Raw genomic sequence first — 13169 nt, forward strand, 5'->3', positions numbered from 1 at the left:
CATTCTTCTTAGTGAACTTAATAAACTTGGTACCAAATGATATCGTACTCTTATCGGCATTCCAAGTTACAGTATCAATAACTTTGATACCTTCATAGATAGGAGTGAAGTGATTAGTGATTGGAATATAGCTTGTAACATTGGCTTGCATGTTCGGTAATGGTAGAATATCCTGATAACTTAATGGTGTCCAAACCATACCAGCAATACTGAACTTAACCTTAAGTTGTAAGTTACCAGCAAACGCTGGAAGGAATCTAATGTTATTAAGTATTAGGAATCTTCTTAGGTCAATCTTGATTGGTATGTGGAACTTTAATGTAGTTGCACCACTAATTGGTTTATTGAACTCAATAATCTGTCCAGAACGAACTGTATCACATCTATTGAAAACATCTTTATGTCTAGCCTTACTAAATACATCAACTTTCTTAATAGCTTCTGTTGTAGATGCAGTAGAAGTAATGTAACCTTCTTCTCTAGCATTATCTTGTGTATAAACACTTTTACCATTAGCGATTAATTGATATGATTCAACAGCATAGAATGAATCAATGTATCCCAACCAAATTGCTGGAAGATGTGCACATGATTTGCCACCAGCATATTTAGTATCAATTGCTTTAATTGCTGTAACATTTGATCCTGTAGGAGCTGTCTCAACAGCTCTTTCTTTATATACTTCACCATCATATTTAGGAACTTTTTCATCAGCTGGTTCAGTTTCTGTTGTAATTATGCACTCACCATCGACATAACCACTAATGAACGTATTATATAAGTCAATCATGTTCTCACCAGGTGGTGATATGTTAAATGTAATATAACCGTTATCAATAGTATTTGTCGGCATAGCTGGCACTTTTGTTGGGACATATCTATGGTTAGTATCTCCAATAGGAACTGCCCCATCAACTTGATCGAAATAATATCTTACTTGTCTGATGGAATCAGCAATACTGTATGTATTGAGGTTATCGTTCAACATCTTTCTCAGCTATAAAAAATTTACAATCTTCTTATTCTTGGGATTATTCGTCTTATTTGTGGCTGAGGTTTAGGAGGTTCTGGTTCAGGCTCTGGTTCATCATCGAAGTGTATTCTTTTCTCTTCCATTGATTGAACATATTCTTGATTCTCTTTAGTTTCCTTCTCACGTTCAATTGGGTCCATGTTTGGTTCATTAACTACACTGTTACGTTCTAATATCTTTGTCATCATCTCTAACAACATTTTATTAGTATATGCTTGTTCTTCTTCTTTCTTCTCATCAACTTTAGGAGCTTCTTGAACAACAGGAGCTGGGGCAGGAGCTGGTGAATTCAATGGTGCCTTTCTCTTTCTAACTTGAACTGAACCATTCTTCATATGACAAACATAATATAATGGATGTTGTATTCCTTTAGCTTCATTCAATATGATTGATTGCTTTTCACTTGGTGAAAGTTTTGACGTCATTTCTATCCTAATAAAATTTTTTACTCCTAACAAAATGACTGAGAATACTTTCGACAGAGAAGCACTCAAGAATGAACTTCGTGAAGAAATACTTAATGAACTCAAACCAAAAGAACAAACACAAGAAGAGAAACCAGCTAAACCAAAGCGTAAACTCACAGAGAAACAATTAGCTGCATTAGCAGCTGGACGCGCAAAGAATCCACGAATGATTGCAAAGAAATTGAGAGAAGAGGAAGAAGCTAAGAAAAATAATAAGTAAGTGTTTAGAACTTTAACTTACGTTCAAAAGATGACTTCGTTGAAATAGTGAAGTCCTTATTTTTGTTGAAGCATGGTTTCGAACCAATGCACAAGTCAAAGGTTATCTCATCACCTTCATAAAGAGATTTGTACAATTCCACGATGCTATATTTTTCCCCAACTTTCTCAGGGAAGAACAAACCTTTCTTCTCGTCATAATGTACTTGTATCGCATCTGGGAACATTTGGTTTGCAGTAAGTGCAATTACGTCCTGTGTGATTCCCTTCATTCGACAGTGGAAAGCAATTTCCTTGAGGTCATTGGTTAATTCGTCGAGGTAAGTCTTCTTTCCAACGAATATAGATCTTTGTGCCTTAGACATATGTCCTGCAGTAATCTCTGCAAAGTCTGAATGAAATTGACCCAGTGCTTTTCCAATGAGTTCTCTGTTATACCTTCTCTTGTATTCTTCTGCTAACTTATCTAAGTCCTTCTCATACAAGTGTAAACTATCTGTATCCTGATAGAACAACTTCAAGCCCAAATCTTCTGCTGTGAAGAATACTTCATTCATGATTCGTTTGGACATAGAAAGGATTGAAACACCTAATGGACAATAGTTAAAGTGACGAACGATAGGTTTAAATGACTTTACACATGAAAGTTCGGAATCGGGGATGAACTCTATTGTCTGTATGTCATTATAGTTCTTAATGATATAGTCAGTGAGCTTATTGTCCTTGATGAAACGAATCTTTTTGTCAATGGGCTTTAATATCGTCTTACCATAGATACTGTTCAAAAGAAGTTTGATGATCTCTTGTATCGGATTACCTTCCTTCTTATACTTAGCACGTAATTCGAAGAGCTTCTTAACTTCATTCCTTATTGTCATGTCCCTTTTTCCATCATAATAGTATCCATCAATGACTTTGCATGAGATCTCTTGGAACTTGATCAGATCTTGAAGCGTAATGTGGTCTACGAACATCTTGCAGCATGTATTGGAACTTCTGGCAACATGTAAGTCAGGGTTGATGTCAGGATTGACGACAATCAATGGGAATGCTGAGTTCTTACCGATCGACAAGATCTCGATCTGACAGTAAAATCCTGAGATGAACTTTTCCTTTGTTGGTTCAGCTTGGTCATCATCAAAGAGATGCTCCAACAAGTATTCACTGCTCTTCATCTCTTCTGTCATAACTTTTGGAATTCCTTCTAAACAGTAAAGTCTAGCAATTGCTGATGGATACAATGATACAGCATCGAAGTCAGTGATGAGTTCTCCTTCATTGTATTGCTTCTTGTTCTCAGCTAGCATGCATCTTCCTCCTTGAATACACTTGGAAATATATTCACGAGGTTTTCCTGCAAGATCAAAGAGATTACCGTTCTTCCAATATACTCTCTTCTCAAAGAGTTTGTTTGAGATAGAACTTATTGAAACATAATCATAAGCATCTATTTCAAACTCAGTCATGAGGTCATTGCGGAACTTAAGAAAGCCATCTCGTAAAATGCGTACATCTTGACCGCAATAGAATGACGAATAAACTTCCATGTCAAAGTGTTCATCATCAATCTTGCAATCTTCAATCTTCTCAATGTTCTCATTAAAAGCTTCAATATCTTTGACATGATTCATGGCATCATCGATGTTACCAACTTTAGTTGTATTAACTAACTCTTCCGTGTAGTAATTATATGGGAAAACTTCTTTTTCACCACTAGTGAGGTGAAACATTTCAGGGAATCTTTCCAACTTAGTTGAGATGATTGCATAAGAGTCTTTGAAGCAGAGAAGTTTTCCTTTGTACTTTCCTTGTATCTGCATCGTTTGTGAACCTTTGATGATTGGAGTTCCTGTAATCTCTTCTAACTGAGACATGAGAAAAGTGACATCGTACGATAAGTTGTGGAAATAAACTAAACTCTTATCTGGTAAAGCTTCGAGGAATTTTGACGCACAGTCACTTCCCCAAATTGATGTATAACCATCATCGTCATCTTCCATGAAACAAATGTTGTATGCTTTGTGAATGTTTCCATCAGTTGATGCTTCGAAGTCAGCAAAGAAAACATGTTCTCTTGGGAACTTCATGTCTTTCTTCGTCTCTGAACTCCAATCTTTCTTCATCCTTGCGCAATAACGCTCATTGTATGTGAGGTCAATCATTTCTTCAAGGTTCTCATTATACATCGTTGTGAAGTATGTGCAAAGTTCTCCTGTTCTAATTGGTTCGAAATAATTGTTAGCAAACAAGAGTTCAATGACTTTTGCAAGTGGTGTAACTAACTTTGAGTTAATTGCATACCTTGTTTCATATCTTCTGTTAACTAACATCTTCTTCTCTAAAGTCCAATCCTTGCACAACTTACAAACATCTTCATAGTTCTTGATGAACATTGAACTTATTGGAAGCTTTTCGTTCAACATGTAGTGGTCATACATTAATAAAAGTTCTACTGTCATCTTTGGTTCTTCATCTGGTTATAAGTATTGATGTTTGAATACTTCTCGTTGTATTTGATGACATGGAACCTTATTCCTGTTTCTTTGGCAATAACCTTAATCTTTGACATTGGAAAATCTTTGACACGAATGATTTCCCTCATATGATTAATTGTTGCTTCGTCAACACCAGCTTGAATACAAGCGTAGATGAAACATGAATCTTTCATCATCTTCTTTGCTGTCTCTGCATTAAGTTCGTTGAAGATCTGATACCTCTCTAAGTTAATAGGTAATTTGCATGTCCATGTCCAAAGCTGACCATTACGTGACCTGTTTCTCTTCTTTGAATGGTTTTGTTTGATGATCTTGAGTGCGATCTTTTCTTGACCTGCTGCTCTCATCGTATCTAACATAACTTGTTCTTCAGCTGTGAGTTTATATGGTGTGTACGTTCCTTTTCTCAAAGCAGAAGCATCAACATCTGAATAAGCTGTATAGTCAAAGATCTCGATCTTCCTTAACGAAGGAATACTACAAAGGAAGAAGTCATAGTTTGATTCAAGGACTTTAGATGCTAATTCTTGTACTTCTGCTATTGGAGCTTCATTAAGTAACTGATGAACTAATGATCCCATTGTATTGATGTTCAAATGACGCAAAATGTTTCTCTTCTCATCAAAGTCGTAATAGAATGTCCACTTCTGTTTGAAAAGGTCTATCTGTCCAATGAACTTTGCCATAACTCTTGGAAACATCTTGTTGAAGTAATCTTTTCCTCTTGGACTGTATTGGTCAATGTTAAACATAATGAATCTTTCTCCTGCTTTAGTTATTGGGTCTAACCATTTCTCATCAGGAAGTTTTTGACCATTAATGTTCTTAACAACGTAAAAGGCATTCTGTATTTCTTTGTATGCTAATTCGCTCTCATCAATCTTTGGTGGAGGGTCTGAGTATATTGGTTGCATCTCCATTAACGCTCTATTATGAGATCTCTGATCGTGATCTAAAGCAACTGGGGAATTTGAAGCTGGAACATTCATGATACCATTGTAGTCATCATAGAAGCTCTTAGCATTCTTGAAAATATCTGCTACACTTCCTGTACCTCCTTGATTCTTAATTGCCAGAGCTAATTTATTGGTAATGTCTTTAGCTTTCTTAGGCATTTTGATCCCAAACATATCAAGCATACCTTTCTTATCTTCTGGTGAAAGGTTATTAACTAATCCTTTTATAGCATTGAGCATGTTGGTCTTTTATAACCGATAAAAAAATATACGTTATTTTTTTTTAATCGTCATCGTAATCATAATCGTACGAAGATTCTGTATCATCATCACTGACATCATTGGTTTCTCTAACTTCTGGCTTATCTGGTTTAATCTCTATCACCATAAACATTGGTGACAATAATCGAACAGGCTGATCTTGGAAGTCAACTAAGGTAAACGTAACATTAGTTAGTTCCCATGGAAATGCATCTATCCATGGTGAGGATTCCTTACATATAAGTGGTTTACCAGATATCCAGAACTCATTGATGTTATAACATGTAGATCTGTACATGATCTTTCTTCGATCATCAACTTGGTCAATATTATTGAACCCAGAGATGACAGACATTGATGAACGAAGGTATAACTGATACCCGAAGTTGAGCATAGGTGGTTTTGGCATTTGTAGATAATAATTATGTACAATAGGTAGTTCTATTCCATATGCACCTAAAATAAGATTTGCTCTATGTGAAGCATCTTTTAAATAGACTTTATGTCCTTTGTCCTGTGACGTAAATATAAGTTGATTCGTAGCACTCAGTGAAACTGTTACATTATGTTGACCTTTTTTCTTGTTATAATAATCAAACTGTTTTGTTACAATCTCTTGTAGTTTTGATACAATAGTATCCATATCAAATGAAAGAGCTGACTTAAATGTACACACCTTTTCTTCTCCATCTTCGTCTAACTGTAAGACAAAATAATCTGTTTCGTCACAAACAATAAAGTTCGCCATAGTACTGACACTTTTTACTCTCATCTTTATCTTACTTGGATGCCCCATGTTAGGATCTGCTTGAAACTGTATTGTCCCGTAGTTATTAGGATCAGTCGATTGTAGATAATACATCATTTTTATATGTAGTAAAAGAATGAGTGTTGTTCCATATGCATATGAATGTTATAAGTCTAGCGTACTTCAATATAAAGAATATACTCTCAGAATTACTGATAATGCTTTAGTCATACATAAAGAAGGTGCTGATGAAGACATTACCATCGGTCCTGGTATATTACCTATCGAGCAACCAGATGGTACAATTGTTGAAACAGACTTAAATCAATACCTTCAAGCGTTACAGAATCGTGTGACAAAAGTAGAGAATAATTACTTAGATGCTCCATTCTTCACAACTGATAGAGATTATATGTTTTCATGTATGGCGAGTAATGGTTTGCAAGAAACTCGTGAGGTAAATATTAATGAAGCATTAGAGACTATAATATATCATGTTAAACGGTTATTATCGATTGACCATGGAGTTCATTTTGACCCAAGGTCTACACTGTTCAATATACCAATGATTGAAAACAGTCAATTAACATTTAAAGAAGATACATTGTATAATGCTTTAAACGCAGCATTTGCTTATATATTAGGTCATGAACAAGTACAAAATAGTGGTATTGCAATATACTTAGATAAAGTTATGTTAAAGAAACCATTGACATTCACAGAAGATGGTCCAAAAGCAACTGGTATTGTTGGTGATGGAACATTATTGACGAAAGAATACTTAGCAAGTCATGTCGGAGAATTTTTCTCCACTAATGATAGCATCAGTACAACACCAGAAGTTATTTTATTGAAGAAACCAATCACATTTGATGTTAAAGGAAAGACAAAAGCAACTGGTATAGCTGGCGATGGAGTTCTTCTGACTAAGGAATACTTGAAGAAAAATATCAATGACTTCGTTGAAATTGTCAAAGATAAAGAATCTGGTCTTAAGTTCAACCCTTTATCATTCATCTTTGCCATAGCAAACGCCGGTGCTACTGCAGCCTCATGGATATCACTCCAGAGTCAAATAAATGCTCTTTGGGCTTTTGTTGAAAGTCAAGAAGGTATAGATACTGTTCTTGACACTCTGGGTAATCTTGGTCCAAATCATAAAGGAGGTTTTGTGGATGGAATAAAAAATTTAGTTGAAAAGACTAAAACAAGTTTCCAGAAGATAACTCATATAGAAAGATTCAGAAATGAAGGTTATATGGAACTTGAGAGTTTTGATGTGACTGGACCTTTGGAACCAATTCTAATGGCACGTGATGCTAATGATAAAGAAGAGAAAGATCCTGGACCAAAAACAATCATTTCTACGTTAAGTACTTTGTACCCTGATTTTGTGACCTTAGTGAAAGTTGCTAATACATCAAGAAAGAACAATAATATTAATATGTCTGGTACTGATGACCTTACTGATTATCTTTATCTCATTCTTGCTGAATTAGCGAAGAAAGTTGAGGAGAACAAAAATAATGGAGGAAGAACTGCACTTAAGATTGCAGACAAAGCTGACAAAAGTTATGTTGACGAAGAGATACGTAAAGTTGCATCTAAAGAATATACTTTATCACAGTCTGTCATACTTAAGACAATCAAAGGTCCAGAGAAAGATATGTACCCAGGTGATGGTACAACAGTTAAAGTTAATGAAAGAGTTTCATTCCCATCTGGTATTGATACAAAAGAAGTATATATTAATGGTGAAAACATCAATACAACATTGATTCCTTTGAAAAATAATGAGTTCACTGAACCTTTGACAGTTAAATCAATTCGTTCAAGAGAAGACAAACCTGTTATAATCAATAAAATAGGAGCTGATAATGACCAACCAGTTCAAATCAAGAAAATAAGAGCTGATGACATTATCTTGAACTATACTTTAGGCTCAAGTGCTCCACAAGAAGATCCAAGCACTAGCGTAAAAGATACACTTAACAGTTTAGATAGTAAATGTACGAACATTGAAGGTCATGCCAGAAACTTTGAAACACATGAACTACCAGCAATGTTAGATAAGAAAGCTGACAAAACTTATGTGGATGCAGAACTAACAAAGAAATTTTGGAAACCAGATAAAATGACATTTACAACAGAAATTATAAATGGTGAACCAGCAACTCCATTTGAATTTGTTAGAGGTCTTCAACCAGATACTTTTGAATTTTTCTTGGATAATTCTATTGAACTAACATTACATTATAAAAGTGGAACAAATGCAACATTTCATCCGGGAGATACATTCCAAATGGTATTTAATGACATAAGTTCTTTAGAATATGTTTATAGAGCTATGAGCATATATGATTTAATATATCCTATAGGAGCTGTTTATACGTCTATGAATCCAATAAATCCAAACACTTTATTTGGTGGTAGATGGTATGAAATAGTTGACAGTTTTCCATTCTACACTAATACGCAGTCAATGAAGATGGGAGGTTCAAAGAAAATAGGTATTGAAAACCTTCCTTCACATATGCATAGGTTCAGTGGAAGAACATCTGTGGAAGGAAACCATTCACATTCAATGACAAAAAGAGGTTATACAAATCTTGCAGCAGGTTCGGATAGACAGGGAATGCATAGATATGATATTTCAAGTGACCCAGTAGATTCAAGCACAGGTATTTTCTGTGGAACTGCAGGAAATCATACACATGTTGTAGCTGGCATTACAGACCCAGCAGGTAATGGAAAAGATTATATGCCTCCTTATATAACAATGCACGCTTGGATACGAGTTGGTTAACTCAAGATCACGATCACAAACTGTTTCTCAGTATGAATGAGTAGCTCTATTTTTACATCATTACTGAAGTATTTCTTTTCTTCATCAATGACAGAAAGAATGTTTTCATCATCTTTTAAAGATCTTACCAAAGTTAGATCTTCATCAGAAAATCTCAAAGAAAGACTCATTTATGCACTAATAAAAATATAGCTAATTATTTTTTTATCTGAACTTTTTATCGGGTATATAAAGATGTCTGAACATCATATAAAGTTCTTTAAGATCCAACAGTTTGTAGATGAAGTGAAGAAGCAAAATAAAACAGCAAAGAGACTACTTATATGCTTACCACAAACATTATGTCAAGGAAAGTATGGTTATAGTGCAAGTCCGATCATGATCTTTGTCGATAAGCAGAAATACACAAATGAAGGTTTAGCTAATTTACTCAAGTTTGAAAAGATAGCTATAAACATTCCTGACCATTTCTCAGCGAGAATAAACCTTGACAAGACTAAAAGTTATTGTTTATATGTAGATCTCACGAAATCAACAAAGAGTAAAGACAAAGAATATAACCCAGTTGAACTTAAGACAATGGGTAAGAACTTACTCAAAGCTGCTATCAAACCTGTCGAAGAGATCGACATTGAGGATGAAGCAGAAGAAATAGATGTAGATCCTGATGCATTATAAACGATAAAGTTTATTTTTGGAGGAAGATGGTGTCAGACCCTTTAATCTGGTATGCTTGTTCTAGGTAATTGCAGAAACCTAGAAAGATTGGTATTGGTCTGAGTTTCATATCTGTTCTCTCATCTCTCCATTGAAGCAAGTAAATTTTCATGAAGAGTTCGTCTGGATTCTCAGGTTTTGGTACACACTGATCGAAGATCTGTATGACCTCTTCATGACCGTACTCCCTATGGTCAGACATGAGTGTTGAAGAACTTTTGCATCTTCGGACCAGGTTTAGCATCTATGCAACGAGTGGGTCTCATTGACATTTTTGTCACTTTTATTTGGTCGAATGGAAGGATTCGAGTTCATGCCACTTGACAGCAAAGAAGGTGCAGAAGAGGTTGTTGTTGCTGCATTCTATGCGAGCTCACACGTTGACGCATTCCGAACTTACCAGGATGACCTCGAAAAAGAAGGTCGAAAGCTTGGAAAGATCCAAATGTTGCTTGAGTTCTTCCGTGGAAACCTTGCACAGAAGTATGAGAAGAAAGAATAAACAACTAATTATTACTGAGCTTAGCTCATAAATGTAAGTTTTTACTCTGATCAGATCTTAGATCTCGTCGGGACAAGCGGAAAGGATAAAGTCCATGAGCTGGACTTTTGTCTTAGTGAGCGGTACTGCGGTCATGAGTAGTTCGCGCTTGTTTGAGCCACTTGGAACGCGACCCTTCCAATTCCTCATAGATCTCAAGGCAGAGATCGTGAAGAACTCAAGGACAAAGAGTCTTTGAGACTTGGTAAGGAATCCCTCATCATCTCTTTCATCCTGGAGGGTCTTTGTGGATGCAGTGGACTTGATCTCGTCTTCCTCGATCGGATCATTCTCATAATCTTCATCACCCTTCTTCCTAAACGTCATCTGCTCTCTCTTGTAGTCGTTCCTGAGAGCATTGAGTCCAGCTTCAAGATCTTGTGAGTTCTTTGCAGGTTTATTGAAAGTTTTCTTTTCCTGCATTTGCTGTATAAGCTGGGTTTGCTGTTGCATCATCTGCATCATCATTGCCATCATATCTAGTGTTGGTGATGCTGGAGCTGGTGTTGTACCATCTTGGGACATTCGGTCGTCGGTTATGTCTTTACAAAAGACTGCTTTACAAAAGACAGCTTTACAAAAGACAGCTTTACAAAAGACAGCTTTACAAAAGACAGCTTTACAAAAGACAGCTTTACAAAAGACTGCTTTACAAAAGACAGCTTTACAAAAGACGTCTTGACAAAAGACAGCTTTACAAAAGACTGCTTTACAAAAGCATTTTCTCACAAAATTGAATACTTTTGCTTTACAAAAGACGTCTTGACAAAAGATTGCTTTACAAAAGCGTCTTGACAAAGATTGCTTTACAAAAGTTGCTTTACAAAAGATTGCTTTACAAAAGATTGCTTTACAAAAGATTGCTTTACAAAAGTCTGCTTTACAAAAGATTGCTTTACAAAAGATTGCTTTACAAAAGTCTGCTTTACAAAAGACAGCTTTACAAAAGATTGCTTTACAAAAGCCATGACTGATCTTCATCCAATTTGTTTAATCGAACTTAATGAAGTAATTTCTGCATATCTCCTGCATGTATTTGGAAACGAGAGGATAAGACAACTCACCAAGGTTTCCAGACGCCAGATCCAAAGACTTGAATCAACTGCAGGAGTAATCCTAAGCTTTGAAGAAGGATTAACCAATAAGAAAGATGTCATTGACTCCAAGCGTGAAAGCCTTGCTGCTTTCTTACGCAAACACCCATGGGTCGATGTTGATCTCCAAACTCCTTACCAAGGACTCGTTGAAACCTTCACGACCTACAGACAGCTCCTTGACAGACCTGAGCAGAACCTTCTGGTCGAACGTGATGGCACATTAAGCCCTACAGACGAGTCAATCCAGAGAGAAGAAGCTCAAGAGTAAAAATCTGACATTTATACTTTACATGACATTTTTTTCATGAGTGTTCACGTTAAGATCAATGATGAAAACATGACTTCATGGGAAGATATCATTGATGACATAGAGAATGACCTTGATGAAAACATGATGGGAGCTCAAACGTCAGTTAAGGTCAAACTTGGTGAAGTTCAAGAAAAGATCTCCGAGATCAATGCAAAAATATCTGCTCTTACAGAGGTTGACGTTTATTACAGAAGCTTGGAGAGAACTTTAAGCAAACTTGAACGTCAGAACCAAAGTCTCATAGTTGTGCTCCAGAAACTCAGTCTCATGCGTAAAGCATATAATGACTACCTACATGTAAGAGACTTACCTTCTTATTCTACTCCAGATCTCGACTTTTCCGATATAAGTCCAATCCTTATTGATACAACACTTACGATAGCAGGGATGCTTCCTACATATCCAGAATATGATAACTTACCTCAGCTCTTCGAGTATCTCAAGAAAAAGTTCATGATCTTATTATGCGAGACCATGAAAAGACGTCAAAATACCAGAACAGAACGAGAACAGAGCTTACTAATAGACTTATTATATAATACTAAAGAAATAAAGGAGTTTTTATTCTAACTTTGGTATTTTTGGGAAGAACTGATCTGGATCATATTTGTCAACCACAGGTTTTGGTATCAAAAGTCTCTCTGGTTCTTGGACGGCTGGTACTGGAAATGGTTCCTTTGGTTTCCTAGCTTTTGGGAGATCTAAAAATTTTCTTGGTCTCTTTCTTTTGTGTAAGTGTTGTCCATTTTTATCGACAACGAATGTGAGCTTTCCGTCGTCAAAGATGAATGTCGTCGCTTCTTCAGTTCCCTCATCAACTATTATCTTCTTGATCTTTCTCTTCTCCATTAACAGAAAAAGTGACATATATTACTTCATTATTTTTCTGAGTGTTAGGATTAATTAAACCTCTATCTATAACATGCTTTCTCATAGGAAATTTCTCTCCATATCTTTTTGTCAATATCTCTATAAGTTCTTCTGTATAAGATTTATCACTACTGAAGTAAATAGATGGATAATTAAGGACATCAAAGGTTTCTACAGTATCTTTAAGAGTCCATTCATCTCCATACTGTATAGAATAAGTATGGAAGTATGGAGGATCACATATAAAGAAAACATTGGGAAGATCTTTATACTCATTGAAGAGTATTCTCCAATCTTTATGAACAATAGTTAAACCTTCAAGATAGTCATCTATGTTTTCACCAAATAAGTTAGTATATCTGAGGTATAACACTTTCTTCATTAATGTGTCAAGATCATAGTATTTGTATGCTCCAGAATAGAGAAGACGTGAACATAATGTATCCCAGTCTATGTATGGAGCTTTACTTATAACTTCTCTGACGATCTCTTTCTGATCAGTAGGAATTTTCTCATCTGGCTTAACATTTATTCTCTCCTTAAGTTCCTTAAGTATTTCATTCGTGTCATGAATGTGTTTCAGTCTATCAACGTAGTTATCATAGTCGTTAGCTATGATCGTTGCTTTTGGGAACATAATATGCAACAG

The 13169-nt window shown here is 35.7% G+C and overlaps 3 protein-coding genes across 3 annotated transcripts, besides 4 other annotated features; 2 read left to right on the plus strand and 1 right to left on the minus strand.

The window, feature by feature from the left end:
- Positions 1 to 4208: part of a mobile genetic element that runs on past the window's edge.
- Positions 1 to 13169: part of a mobile genetic element that runs on past both edges of the window.
- Positions 5544 to 9663: a mobile genetic element.
- On the plus strand, positions 6316 to 8347 carry TVAGG3_0990850 (keratin-associated protein family; the record flags this gene model as incomplete). Its single annotated transcript, XM_001308864.2, has 1 exon — positions 6316 to 8347. A coding segment is annotated over one exon (2032 nt), but the record flags the coding sequence as incomplete, so codon positions are not given.
- Positions 9238 to 13169: part of a mobile genetic element that runs on past the window's edge.
- Positions 10262 to 10768, minus strand: TVAGG3_0990870 (uncharacterized protein; the record flags this gene model as incomplete). The annotated part of the gene is made up of 1 exon (XM_051254148.1): positions 10262 to 10768. The coding sequence occupies one exon, from the start codon at positions 10766 to 10768 to the stop codon at positions 10262 to 10264; it is 507 nt and encodes a 168-aa protein (XP_051079722.1).
- Positions 11210 to 11608, plus strand: TVAGG3_0990880 (uncharacterized protein; the record flags this gene model as incomplete). The annotated part of the gene is made up of 1 exon (XM_051254149.1): positions 11210 to 11608. The coding sequence occupies one exon, from the start codon at positions 11210 to 11212 to the stop codon at positions 11606 to 11608; it is 399 nt and encodes a 132-aa protein (XP_051079723.1).

This window comes from Trichomonas vaginalis, chromosome I (genome assembly GCF_026262505.1).
Source record: "Trichomonas vaginalis G3 chromosome I, whole genome shotgun sequence".
Taxonomy (NCBI): Eukaryota; Parabasalia; order Trichomonadida; family Trichomonadidae; genus Trichomonas; species Trichomonas vaginalis.